At 33.8% G+C, this 13264-nt stretch overlaps 1 protein-coding gene across 1 annotated transcript in view; it reads left to right on the top strand.

Annotated features, from left to right (window-relative positions):
* Positions 1–4547, top strand: part of BCHE (butyrylcholinesterase) — a 59216-nt gene extending 54669 nt beyond the window's left edge. The window contains exon 4 of the mRNA XM_047098653.1: positions 4423–4547. Coding sequence (XP_046954609.1) covers positions 4423–4547 — 125 coding nt within the window. The remainder of the gene's footprint in view (positions 1–4422) is intronic.
* The last annotated feature ends 8717 nt before the right edge of the window (positions 4548–13264 follow it).

Below are 13264 nucleotides of genomic sequence, written 5' to 3'. Positions count from 1 at the left end.
AAAAAACACTAACTGGATTTCTTAAAAGGAGAAATATTTACCTCACTCAAGATGGAAACCCAATGAGCTTTATAAGTACCACTTGAGCAGTAGTTTACTTTTGAGCAATAAATGTTCTCAAATAAAATGATCCTTAAGATTTGTTTAAACACATGAATTCTAGCACTTAACTTTCAGACTATACTTCAGCATATGCCTGTGCTATTATTGCATGCACCTGCAAGAAATAAAATGTGCAGTATTTGTTTCAGATGTTATCAACAATTTTCACTCAAAATGTAACTGCACAGTACGTCATAATTGTTTGAAAAAGAAAGAAAAGGAAGTAGAGAAATGATCCATTCAATGTCAATAAGATACCAATATTTTTCACTAAAAGTGAGAGTAAATTTACCTAAAGGAAAAACCACTTTGACCTTCAAATCTTCCCAATGAAGAAAAGCATTAGATCTAGTGTTGTTTTCCTTTGTTGCATTTTAAAAATACAGACATACATAGAAGATATTGCCATTTGGTTTCAGACCACCACCATAAAGTGAATATCACAATAAAGCAAGTCAACGAACTTTTTGGTTTCCAAGTGCATATAAAAGTTATATTTACACTATACTGAAGTCCATTAAGTAGTAGAAATAGTAGCATTGTGTCTAAAAAAATAGTGAACACATCTTAATTTAAAAATACTTTATTGCTGGGGTGTCTGGGTGGCTCAGTTAGTTAAGCATCCGACTTCAGGATTCTGTCTCCACCTCTCTCTCTGCCCCTCCTCTGCTGGTGCTCTCTCTCTCTCTCTCTCTCGCTCTCTCTCTCTCTCTCAAATATAAATAAACATTTAAAAAATTAAAATAAAAATACTTTATTGCTAAAAACACTATCATCTGAGCTACTTGATAGCATTTGACCCACAGTAGAACTTTCAAAATTGGGGTCAATCCTCTCAAACCCTGCTGCTGCTTTATCATTTTGTAATGTCTAAATTCTTTGTAATGTCTAAATTTATGTAATGTCTAAATTCTTTGTTGTCATTTCAACAATCTTCACAGCATCTTCATCAGGAGTAGATTCCAGTTCAGGAAATGACTTTCTTCGCTCATCCATAAGAAGCAACTCCCCATCCTTTACAGTTTTATCATGAGATTGCAGCAATTCAAATAGAATAATAATGAAAAGTTTGAACTATTGCAAGAAGAACCAAAACATGACATAGAGACATGAAGTGAGCAAATACTGTTGGGAAAATTGTGTGGATAGACTAACTTGATACAAGGTTGCCATAAACTTTCAATTTGTAAAAACGCAGTATCTGCAAAGCACAATAAAGTAAAGTGTAATAAAATAGGTATGCCTGTAAGTGATGTCTTCATAAAGCCTAGCCTGAGCTTATGGTAATTCACTCTGTAGTATTAGTATAGATATAGTTCACTCTAATCCCACACTCAGAATTATAACAGGACAATAAATGTGTTTCTGATCTGTCTCATAAAGAATTATGCATTCCTTGGTAATTTTAGTAATTGAATAACAAATGGGAAAATAAGTAATGGGGACAAGAGAGATTTTCAATGAAATCTCAAAGTACATGACTCACTTTTTTTTATTATTATAATGATCAGAACAATTCAATATCCATTTTATTCTTTTCTTCTAACTTTACCTCCATTTACAATTTTGAGTCAACTCACCTCTCCTGTATTCTTTCTTACCTCCTTCAACTTGATTAAATAGACTCCACTCTGGTGAAATATGCTCACTCTTTTTTAATTGGCAAGACAAAAAGTAGGTTTATTAGTATTACTCTTTCTGTAAGGAAGAAAGCCTGACTCTTTCTTTTTCCAAGTGAGACAACAATGTGGACAAATCAAAGAGCATGAAAGTCCTGAAAAAGTTGTGTCAATATATTTATGAACTACTGGTATTGATCTAGCTGTACATGGATTCGATAAAGAGCAAAGTTAAGAATAAATTTTTGTAATAGGGCAGTAAATTCATTTTTGGAGCTCCCAATAGCTGTATCGAGCTTGATTTTATAATGTACATACCAGCTGATTTATCCTTCACAGTAACACTGCACAATAGTGAACACCAACCCCATTTACAGTTGGAAAACTAATTTGAAAAGTTAAGAATTCTTGCTATGTCAGAAATATAATAATAAGTGGTCAAGCTGGAATTTAACCCACATCAGTCCAAAGCCTAAATAATGTATTTTGTTTCACATTATAGTACCTTGTTAACTACAAGATGATAGATCTACATCTCACAGATGATCAATCTATAGCCACTTAAGTAGTATTCCAGTTTGGAGGAAGAGGAGAAGTAAGAGGAAGAAAAATAACTAATTTTGGTTTGATTTATGTCATGGATTCAAAATTTTTGTTATCTTTTTACTAAGGTGTATTCAGTTCTTCTGAGTTGTATTAGAAAAAAATCAAATGTTTCATATTTTATTGTCTCAGTCAATGTTCAGTATTATTAAAGAAAAAAATTATTAAGGTTTACAATGCATTTGTGCACTAAAAAGCAAAGTATAGTGTTTGATTATGATACATAAGGAAATAAGTTTATATTTATATGAATTAATGGATTTGGCATCATTCTATGTACAAGAAAAAAAATTAAATCTAAGACTTTTTTTCTGAGTATTAAAATTCATGGTGTAAGTGCTAGATTACCAATCATTTATTTCTTTTTTTTTCATTTATTTCTTATAACAAAAATTTTGTTCTTTCTGAACTTTAGAGCCCTTATTTTGCATAACACTTAAAACAGCATTTAATTATAAAAAATATCATAGGAGTGGATCATTTGGCATGATATTTAATGTCTTTCACATCTAATGTTTTTTTAGAAAAGTTCTATTATTCACAAAATAATTACAGTCATTGACCTTTTAAAAGCCATTTTTAAAATGGGAAATTTTTGTACATATTCTCAAATATTTATCCAAAGTCCAAGCATTATGAACATTTCAAACTTAAATATATCTTAAATTACAGGGGATATTTTAATAGCTGTGTAAATGTTTTAAATATTTTGATTTTCATATAAACTAAAAATAAATCACTGAATGTGCTCCATTGTTAACAGTATGAATGAAACAAAGACACATTTTCATGTATAATGTAGTGAGATCATATGAACTGCCTTCTCCAAATTAATATCTTACAAAGTTATAATTAATTTCAAAAATTCCTAACTGAAAAGTATATAATTAAAACACTGTCAGTCTTTATTCTCAAGGTAACTGAAATAACTCAAAATGCTGTTTTTAATTCAATGACTATAGCACAGCATTCTAAGAGTTTAAAAAGTAAAACAACAAATGTGTAAAATACTTATAGATTAAATAACTTAAACCATCTTCTAGCTTTATCATATATATTAATATTAGGAGGGGCTTCTGGGTGGCTTAGTAGGTTAGGCATCTAACTTTGGCTCAGGTCATATCTCAAGGTTCATGAGTTTGAGCCCCGCATCAGGCTCTGTGTTGACAGCTCTGAGCCTTGAGCCTGCTTCAGATTCTGTGTCTCCGTCTCTCTCTGCCCCTCACCCACTCACACTCCTCTCTCTCTCTCTCTCTCTCTCTCAAAAATAAATAAACATTAAAAATTTTTAATATTAGGAACATATATACATAATTCCAGAAGTTTGTGTTCAGGAGTTTCTATTGCTCACAAACTTTATTCTTTAATGTAATAGATTTTCAAATAAATCAAGGTTTCAAGGTGCCTGTAGTACACATAGACTGTTTTTGGTTCATTGCCTCACATTATTCGTGACATAAACACTCCTTTCTCCTGACACATGCATACACTTTGCAAGCTACTGAAAAGCAGAGATTTTCTTAGTCATCTTTCTAATTTGTAAAGCAATTAATAAACTGCTTTCATGTAGTAGTTTCAATAAGCTGCTTTCAATGAGTAGGCATTGTTTGGAATTAAAATAACTCATATAGGGTGAGCGTAAAATCTTCATGGAATGTCAATTACAAAGTTACCCTTATGCATTAATAAATATATACAAATATTTTCATCAGAAATAATAGTCTGTTGTATCATATATAAGTGAAATGCATTAAATGAGATTTCTGTTATGCAGAGGGGTTCAAAAAAAGATAACATCTATATATATTCTTAGAAACTAAATATATGTTATGTAATATAATTTGACATAATATATCAATTCATGTTCACATTTTTATGATATATTCAATTCACATATATATTATTTGCATTTCCATGTAAAGTATAAAATTTTATTAAAGCTTTTCAGGTAGCGAAAGAAGCTGATAATAAATAATGAAAAGTAAAAAATTACTGCACAGTGTACTTGGAGAAAATAGCATCTATAATCAAAATTATTTTTCAATTAATGTAAACAGATTAAAATTTAGATTAATACAACTTATTCCATGTTTTACAGGAAATATTGATGAAGCAGAACGAGAATGGAGAGCAGGATTCTATCGCTGGAACAATTACATGATGGACTGGAAAAATCAATTTAATGATTATACTAGCAAGAAAGAAAGCTGTGCAGGTCTCTAATTAATAGATTTACCCTTTATAGAATGTTCATTTTCCTATAGATCAAGGTAAAAATATCACTAGCTCTCTTACACACCATGTAAGAAAGCTATTATACTGCTGAAACAAAAATGCCAGAAGGATAATATCGATTCCTCACATCTTTCACTTAGTATTATACCTAGCATTTCAAAACCCAAATGGCTAGAATATGTTTAATTAAATTTCACAATATAAAGTTTGACAATTAATTTTATGCATATTAAAATGATTTGTAGTTTCAAACTCTCTTTCCTGAATAACCTTAAGAATTTTTTCCCTCAAAAAATACCTGTATTCTATTTTTAGTTGCATATGTATGTTTATGACCACTCATAAAAAAGGTATCTTTTTAAAATGAACTAGGTTTTGAGGGGCACCTAAGTGGCTCAGTCAGTTAAGCATCTGGGTTAGGAGAATTCTTGCCTGGACCCAGAAATATTAGGATTTTCAAAAGGAAATTGTTTAATTCCAGGAAAGAAATTGTTGTACTTTCTATAGACAAATGATAGTATTATTATAATTTAAAAAATTACAAAACTGCATTTACTAACTGGCATGGCAACTAAAGACATCTATGAATAAATTAATCGAGTAGTTCAGTAAAGAAGAGAAGTCAGAGACTTTAAGTTCCAGAAAAGGGCAGTGCAAGTTGATTGTGTTAATTAAGCATTGAAAACTGACACCCAGGATAGGACAAAGTGAGTTCGTAGATCTGTAGACTGTTGATTAAAGCATGTCCCATTGTTCATTGGCCATAAGGATGTTCATAGTTAGAGACAGTGTGGTTTTGCCATCCTCACTCAAGGTCATTCAGAGTTCAGGCTACCTTATCATCTTCAGCTGGTTAGAGGGAGTTATACAAGTCAAGTCAGTTTTGATAATCACTCCAGTGCTGCTGTAAATGGATATTTTTGCTTTATAGTTCTTCCTTCGTCCTGTGATGGAAGGAAGGAAAGGAAAGGAAGGAAGGAAAAAAAAATACCACAAATAATAGGTGAATGAGCAGGCATTTCATTCCACACCACCATCTTTGTTTTGGGTGCCATTCTTCCAGGATCCATTATGTTTTTCTGAATCATTTGAGCCTCCTTTTGATGTAGAACCCTCTGAGATATGAAATGAGATGATGCCTGTTCAACATCATTAAAGACCCTTTAAAGATACTCTTGATGAGACCAATGATTAGGAAAACATGATTATGTTTATAGAATACCTGTAACCTGCCTTAAATGACATGCTCCAGTCATCTGAAAAGATCACGTGGATCACTTTGTCCTACCTTGGACAATCAATTGATTTGTTCTTGAATTTTATTGACACAAGCCTTGACTTACTCTGAAACTTTTACCTAAATGCAACAAGGAGAGTCAACCAGCACATAAACTCCTTCGTGTTTGCTCTGTAAATAAACTATTATGAATCCACTGTGTCTAGCACCATTGCTGGAAGTTAGGTTAAGGCTTTTGGAGAAAACACTGTGTAGCAGCGTCTATACAATTTCTCTTACTATGAATGCCATTTAAAAGGCAGTTTCAGTGCAGTATTTTAATCCAGGGACCCCAAGCCAAGGGAGAAACTTCTGCATAAAATAATGGAAACTAATTCTTCTGAATAGATCTTGCAGATTTACATTTCAGCAGGCTCATAGATGAAAAAAGTTTTGATTGTCTCAGATACTAACAGTACAGAAGTATTAAAACCTCAAAATGGCATAAACCCTTCCCAGAAGCAGAGTATGGACAGATATTAGCATAAATTCACAAAGCCATGGAGGTTATCACCTAATTCTGGTGAAATTTTAAGGTACATTTTTCAAAAGTATGAGGGAAAATTATGTCTAAGGTCACAACTGAACAACTGGAATTATTCCAACCAGTATCACAAGACTCAGCTTGATCAATTATTTAAGTGAAAACATTATTTCTTGTGGTGTGGAACTCTCCACAAGATTTTGCATTATAAGGTTTATTACAAATTGATCATCATTTATGGTTTGGTATCCATGTAATACGTATAAGGATTAAGGTAACAAGTCACATACCTTAAAAAAATACCATTATAACTGATTTTGTTTCTCAAGTAAGTTGGCTGCTGAACATTATTAGCATGAAAGCAAGGTAATTAGTTTCTGACCAATCAGAAATTAAATTTCATGGATAAATCTTAACATAGTTGCAGCTGTGACACTTTTAGCAGAATATTCAAATAAATGGGACCTTCCTGACATTGCTAAAGAAAGGACAGACTCATCAGCTAGTAAAATTCTTGTTGTGCCTGTAGCCTTACTGAATTGAGCAAAAGTATTCTCTTTACAAAGAGTTTGTTTTAAAATGAGGATGGTAAGAGCGGCGCTTGGGTGTCTCAGTTGGTTAAGTGTCCAACTTTGGCTCGGGTCATGATCTCATGGATCGTGAATTCGAGCTCCTTGTCGGGCTCTGTGCTGGCAGCTCAGAGCCTGGAGCCTGCTTTGGGTTCTGTGTCTCCCTCTCTCTCTGCCCCAGTACCACTCACACTCTTTCTCTGTCTCTCTCAAAAATAAACATTTAAAAAATTTTTAAATGAGGATTGTAAGAAAAATAAGGCATATGTATTTTTAAACCAAACATACTTAATGTAAATGTAAACCAGCAATGCTATTTATCAATACAATCTCGGTAGAAACTTGAGACTGTTAAAGAACAAAGTGAACACCAGATTTTAAAATACACACACACAGGTAGGTACACACATACACACATACAGGACTATTCTATTGATGTCCAGCAGGTGGTCACATTGAAGAATTCCCTGAACAGTCCCAAGATAGGAGAAAAACAGGAGGTTTGGAATACAGACAGTCCCCTAATTATGATGGTTTGACTTACAATATTTTGACTTTACAATGGTATGAAACCAATAGGAATTAAGGAGAAACTGTACCTCAAATTTTGAATTTTGATATATTTTCCCAGGCTAGCAGTATCTGTACAATGCTCTTTTGTGACGCTGTACAGTTGCAGCGACCCGCAGGTCCCAGTCAGCCCCACAATCAGGAGGGTGAACATTTACAAAAATTCTATACCCAGTCATTCTGTTTTTCACTTGCAGTATAGTATTCAATAAATTACATGAGATATTCAACACTTTATTATAAAATAAGCTTTCTGTTATGGAGTGCATGGGTGGCTCAGTCAGTGACTGACTCTTGATTTCGGCTCAGGTCATGGTCTCATGGGTTTGAGCCCCACATCGGGATCTGTGCTGGTGGCACAGGGCTTGCTTGGGATTCTCTCTCTTCCTCTCTGTGCCCCTCCCCTGCTCCTCCCCACCCCTCTCAAAATAAATAAATAAATACACACAAAAAATAAGCTTTCTGTAGACAATTATAGTCAACTGTAGGCCAATGTAAATGCTCTGAGCACATTTAAGATGACCTAGACTAAGCTATGAACTTCAATAAATTAAGTGTTTTAAATACATTTTTGACTTATGATATTTTCAACTTAAAATGGGTTTACTGGGATATAACCCCATGCATGGTAAGTCATGGAAGATCAGTGTTAGAAAAGAAGAGTGCATGGTGGTCATATGATGGCCATCTAATTATGCATTAGACACTAACTGTGAAATGTATATTTTGTTAATACATATTTATTGTGTATTAATATACAATTATAAAAATATTATGAAATTATATAATAGACAATATATCTTATATTAGGACCAATTCTGATGAAACACAATAGTCACTTTGACATACCATTGACAAGAGCTACTGTAATTGTAAAATATTTTACTTATAAATTTATTGAAGAGACTCATAACAGACCAATTATATTGTCAAATACTTTGTGAAGGATGTTGTCAATCAAAATGCAGGAAGGGCATTACAGGTTGTAGGGCATAGAAAAAGTAAAACTTTTATATAGCCAAGCCACAAATCTAATTCTATATCCCAATGTGAACATCTAAAATTACAATTTTCCTGAAAAGGAAGAAAGAAAAGGAAGAAACAAGGAAGGAAGGAGGTTAGGAAGGCAGGAAGGCAGGAAGGCAGGAAGGCAGGAAGGCAGGAAGGCAGGAAGGAAGGAAGGAAAGAAGGAAGGAGAAAAGGAAGGAATTCCTCAATTAGGCCATAGCTTCCATGAGTTCAGCTTACCTTGTTCTGTCTTACCCTTGGTCCAAAATCTCACCATTAGAGTTACCAATCAATGAGATAATAAAGCAATAGAAGTGGCATAGTTATATTAGAGGTGAATTTTAACACCAATAGCCATACACACCTAATACAACACTTACTTACCTCACAAAGAAGTCTGGTTTCTTCTCTATGCATTGTCCATTTTCATAGGACTTTACAATTTACAAACCTACTTTAACCTTTTACAATTACCCTGAAAGTTGGAAAATCTGAATTCCCAAGGCAATTAACTGCCAATGTCTTGATGTTATGAGATTCATCACTGGATTCCCAACTAGGAACTGCATGCACAATGCCGCCACACTGTGTGGTGCTTGTTCACTCAGTGGATAAATGAGAGGATTAGAAACAGTGGAGGTGATGGGTCCCTGGGTGGCTCGGATGGTTAAACGTCCAACTCTTGATTTCTGTTCAGGTCATAATCTCACGATTAATGGGATCGAAGCCTGTATCATCAGGCAGACAGTGTGAAGCCTGCTTGAGATTCTCACTCTCTACCTCTCTATCTCTCCCTCACTTGTGCTCTTTCACTCTAAAAACAAGTTAATTTCTGTTACTTAAAAAAATTAATATTTATTTATTTTTGAAGGAGAGAGAGGCAGAGTATGAGCAGGAGAGGGGCAGAGAGAGACGGAGACACAGAATCTCAAGCAGGCTCAAGGCTCCAAGCTGTCCGCACAGAGCCTAACATAGGGCTCAAACTCATAAACTATGAGATCCTGACCTGAGCCGAAGTCGGACACTTAACTGACTGAGCCACACCAGGTGCCCCTCAAAATGAATAAATAAATTTTTTAAGGAGCGTCTGGGTGGCCCAGTCCGTTGAACATCCCCACTTCCGCTCAGGTCATGATCTCTGAGTTTGTGAGTTCGAGCCCCAAGTCCAGCTCTGTGCTGACAGCTCCAAGCCTGGAGCTTGCTTTGAATTCTGTGTCTCCTTCTCTCTCTGCCCCTCCCTTACTCATGCTCTATCGCTCACTCTCGAAAATAAATAAACATTAAAAAAAAAGACTAAAATAAACAAACAAACAAACAAATAAATAAATATATATTTTTTTTAATGGAAGAAGAGAAGGAGGAGTATGACAGCCTCCGTTTGTAATCAAATTTATCCAAATGATCTATCACTTGAGCGTTTCAGGCTGGAAGAAGTGTGAGATAAGAAATTGGAGATAGATAGCTAGATAGGTAGATAAATTTTGTAGATAATTTTACATTGATATAGGGATGTTTAACTCAGCAGTTTTCAACCTATATCCTCAACAACATGTTAGAATTTCTGGCTCTATGACTGTTGCCTGAACCTACCAGACCAATTGAACTAGAATCACTGAGAGTAGAGTCTAGATATCTATCTATCTATATATCTATCTATCTATCTATATATATATATATTTTTTTTTAGTTTCTCAGATGATTCTAATATTATCAGGCTGAGATACACTGATTTATTTTTTTCTATGATAACACTGTTTGTCTTGACAGGTTTAAGGACGATACTTTCTCTAGAGAAAAAATCATAGGACTTAGATCAATAATTCCCAAGCTCTGTTACATATTAGAATTATCTCAAAAGTTATTTTGAAAAACTCCTAATATCTATATCACAGCCAATACCAATACTAATTAAATCACAATGTGAGGGTCAGAGCCAGGTACCAGCATTTCTTAATGGTTCCTGATTGGTCCTAATTTGCATTAAAGGCTGGGAACTAATGGCCCATTCTAGATGGTCAATTTAAAGAACAGGGAGAGTATTCATATTGTGTTAATACTCAGAAGCAGAAAATATAAAACTTACAATTTCATGTGACAAAGAAGTGTATTCATTACTGATATCTGAGAAACTAATAGTTTTTCTTTGAACAAGGAACTGTAACAGAGATGACTGAATATGTGGAATAAATTTGGGGTGCATACTTTCTTCCTCTACACTAGAAATCATGTTTACCAATAAATATAGGATTGGGTAGAGATATGTTTGAAAAATAAGATGGGTAATTGAAATATATATAATATTTTATGGTGGTGTGTAATAGCAGTTATTACAGAAGATCATTGTTTGCATTGAGGCAACCCACATTGGCTCACTTGATAATAATTGAATATAATAATTTAGATTCAAGATAAGGAATCAGAATTTTAATTCTCATTTTCTAGTGTCCTTTTCACCTAAAAAGTGTTTTGACAGTCTTGAGAATTCTCAGAAATGCAAGTAGGTTTTCATTCTTGCCAGACTCATAAAGAGATGTTGTTAGGACTAAATACTTAATGATTATTAAACTAGGTAGGTGAGTATTAAGAGTTGTTTTTCATCTCAGAAGAATTAGCAGAAGCCTCTTGCTTGAGGCAATTACTGTATTACCTTGTTTCTCTGAAGCGAGACCTTCCATTCTAATTATTTTGATTTCCGTTAATAATTTAGGGAGAAGGGGGGGAACTTATTAAAAATGTCTCTGGAGAATAAACTATAAAAATGTATTTAATAATGTTAAGCATTCTAAAATCCTTAAAAATGAATACACCAGAAAATGATATCTATTATCTATCTATCATCTATTTGTATCATCTCTCTAAAATTGCCACTCCCAATTTTAGCAAACATGGGCAGTGGTGACCAGTGGAATGGAACTAATAAATCTCATCTAACTTGAAATATAAATTCAAAGTCCTTGTTTAGAGGAACAACTCCCTCTCTCTCTGCCCCTCCCCCGTTCATGCTCTGTCTCTCTCTGTCCCAAAAATAAATAAACGTTGAAAAAAAAATTTTTAAATTTAGACAGATTTCTTGCTGTCTATACCCCTTTAATCACCTGTTCCTTAGAGCATCTATATTAAAAATCTTGCAATTGTAAGTTTTTTCTCTGCTTTTTTGAAATGTATGCAAATATCCCAGCCTTTTGCCAGTGTTAGTACTAGGAAATGCCTTTTTGAAGGACCTATATACTAGGGCTTCAAAATTAAACCGTAAAAGATAGAGTGGCTCTGTCTCCCAGTCCCTCCAACTTCACTGAGAGCCAAGTACCAAACACAGATGCCCTAACCAGAGATAAAAACATTTGCAGACTCAAGAATAACTCAGTGTGCTGAATGCCTACCATCAGTCAACCCTTCCCAAAAGTCCCCTCGTACTTTTCTGCCAACTCACCTCAGCACTTAAATACTCTTACTTCTTTAGTTTCACAGAGTTGAGTTCAGTCTCTACGACTGTAATAGTCTTGAATAAAGTCTCCCTTGCCTGTTTATTTTGTCCAATGCAATTTTTACTTTAACAGTCTAAACTAAAATCCAACACTTTTTTAAAGTGCCTGGGGCACAGTCACATTTCTACCAATTTTTTAAGCAGATAATAATTTGCATTTCTGTGTTAATCTCAAGTCTTTGGTGTCTTTCATTTTTAGCATTTCTTAATATTCTGGTATGTTTTCCCCTTCTATATCAAATTGAAGTTTTCATGTTCATACTGTTTTCCTATTAGAGTGGCCATGAGCAAATGGATTCTCTTATTTTGCATATATGATTTCTTTTATTTTTTTCTTCTCTCCTTTACTCTTTCTTTTTCCTTTTTATTAATGCAAAGGAATAACTATAGATCTTTGTGCTGTTGTCTAGAAGCCACTAGTGATATAAAGGATTACATTTACATCTGTAATGCATATTTCCATTATACTGCTAGGCCTTTGGGAACAGATGAAAAATAACATTTTCACAGAGAAAGATTTATCATGAAGCTAATATAACTTAAGGAATCTTCACTTGCAAGGACTCCTCTGAAGGCACTATATGTAATTTTGTATTTGTAATTTCATATTATTTTCTTAAACAGGTTTACTAGAAAAATATGAGTTTTTGAGAGGAACACAACTTGGGTTAGCTTTGGTTTTTCACCATCAACAGAAGTGAATCTTTAGTTTATAGTTCCACTCAGAAAACAACACTTTTAATCCAAAAGGATTCTTCTCCCACTGTTCTTAAAGATATTTCCCTGGTTTTCTTTAGCTTCAATGTGTTATCTTTGTTTTACAACATTGTAATATGCTAATTTTGGAGTTACTATCTTTGTGCAAGGTAATAAGTAAGTGAAAAACTCAAATGCTAACATCTGCTGTGGTATTTCAATTTTAAACCAAATGTGTGTATAATATTCTCTTCGGTAAGTAAATTAACATTTTCACAAAACCGTGAAAGATAAAATTTTAATAACCTCCCTTGGAGTTGTCCCTTTGAAGTCATGTGCAAAATATTAAGTTAGAATTCTAACAGAACACCATTCCTTGTTTAAGACTTTTGAAGCTTTCAAAGACAGAGGGTGAGTACCATGTCCCCTGTCTGCTTACCTGGTATTACAGTCAGTTACAGAGGCAACTATTTATTTATCTTGGAGTAGATTGAAGGCTACCAAGGAATGCATCAAATTCCAGAGCACCTAAACTTCTTGACCAATGGTTGGCACTGTTGCATAGAATTCCGCTATCCCATATAAATTTTATATCACCTGGAAAACATTCTTTTTCTT

This window comes from Lynx rufus, unplaced genomic scaffold (assembly GCF_022079265.1).
Source record: "Lynx rufus isolate CCGP_SWC_20201006 ecotype Redwood Valley unplaced genomic scaffold, mLynRuf1.p SCAF_5, whole genome shotgun sequence".
Lineage (NCBI taxonomy): Eukaryota > Metazoa > Chordata > Mammalia > Carnivora > Felidae > Lynx > Lynx rufus.
The sequence above is the reverse complement of the archived record's forward strand: the minus strand, read 5'-3'. Positions and strand labels throughout refer to the sequence as shown.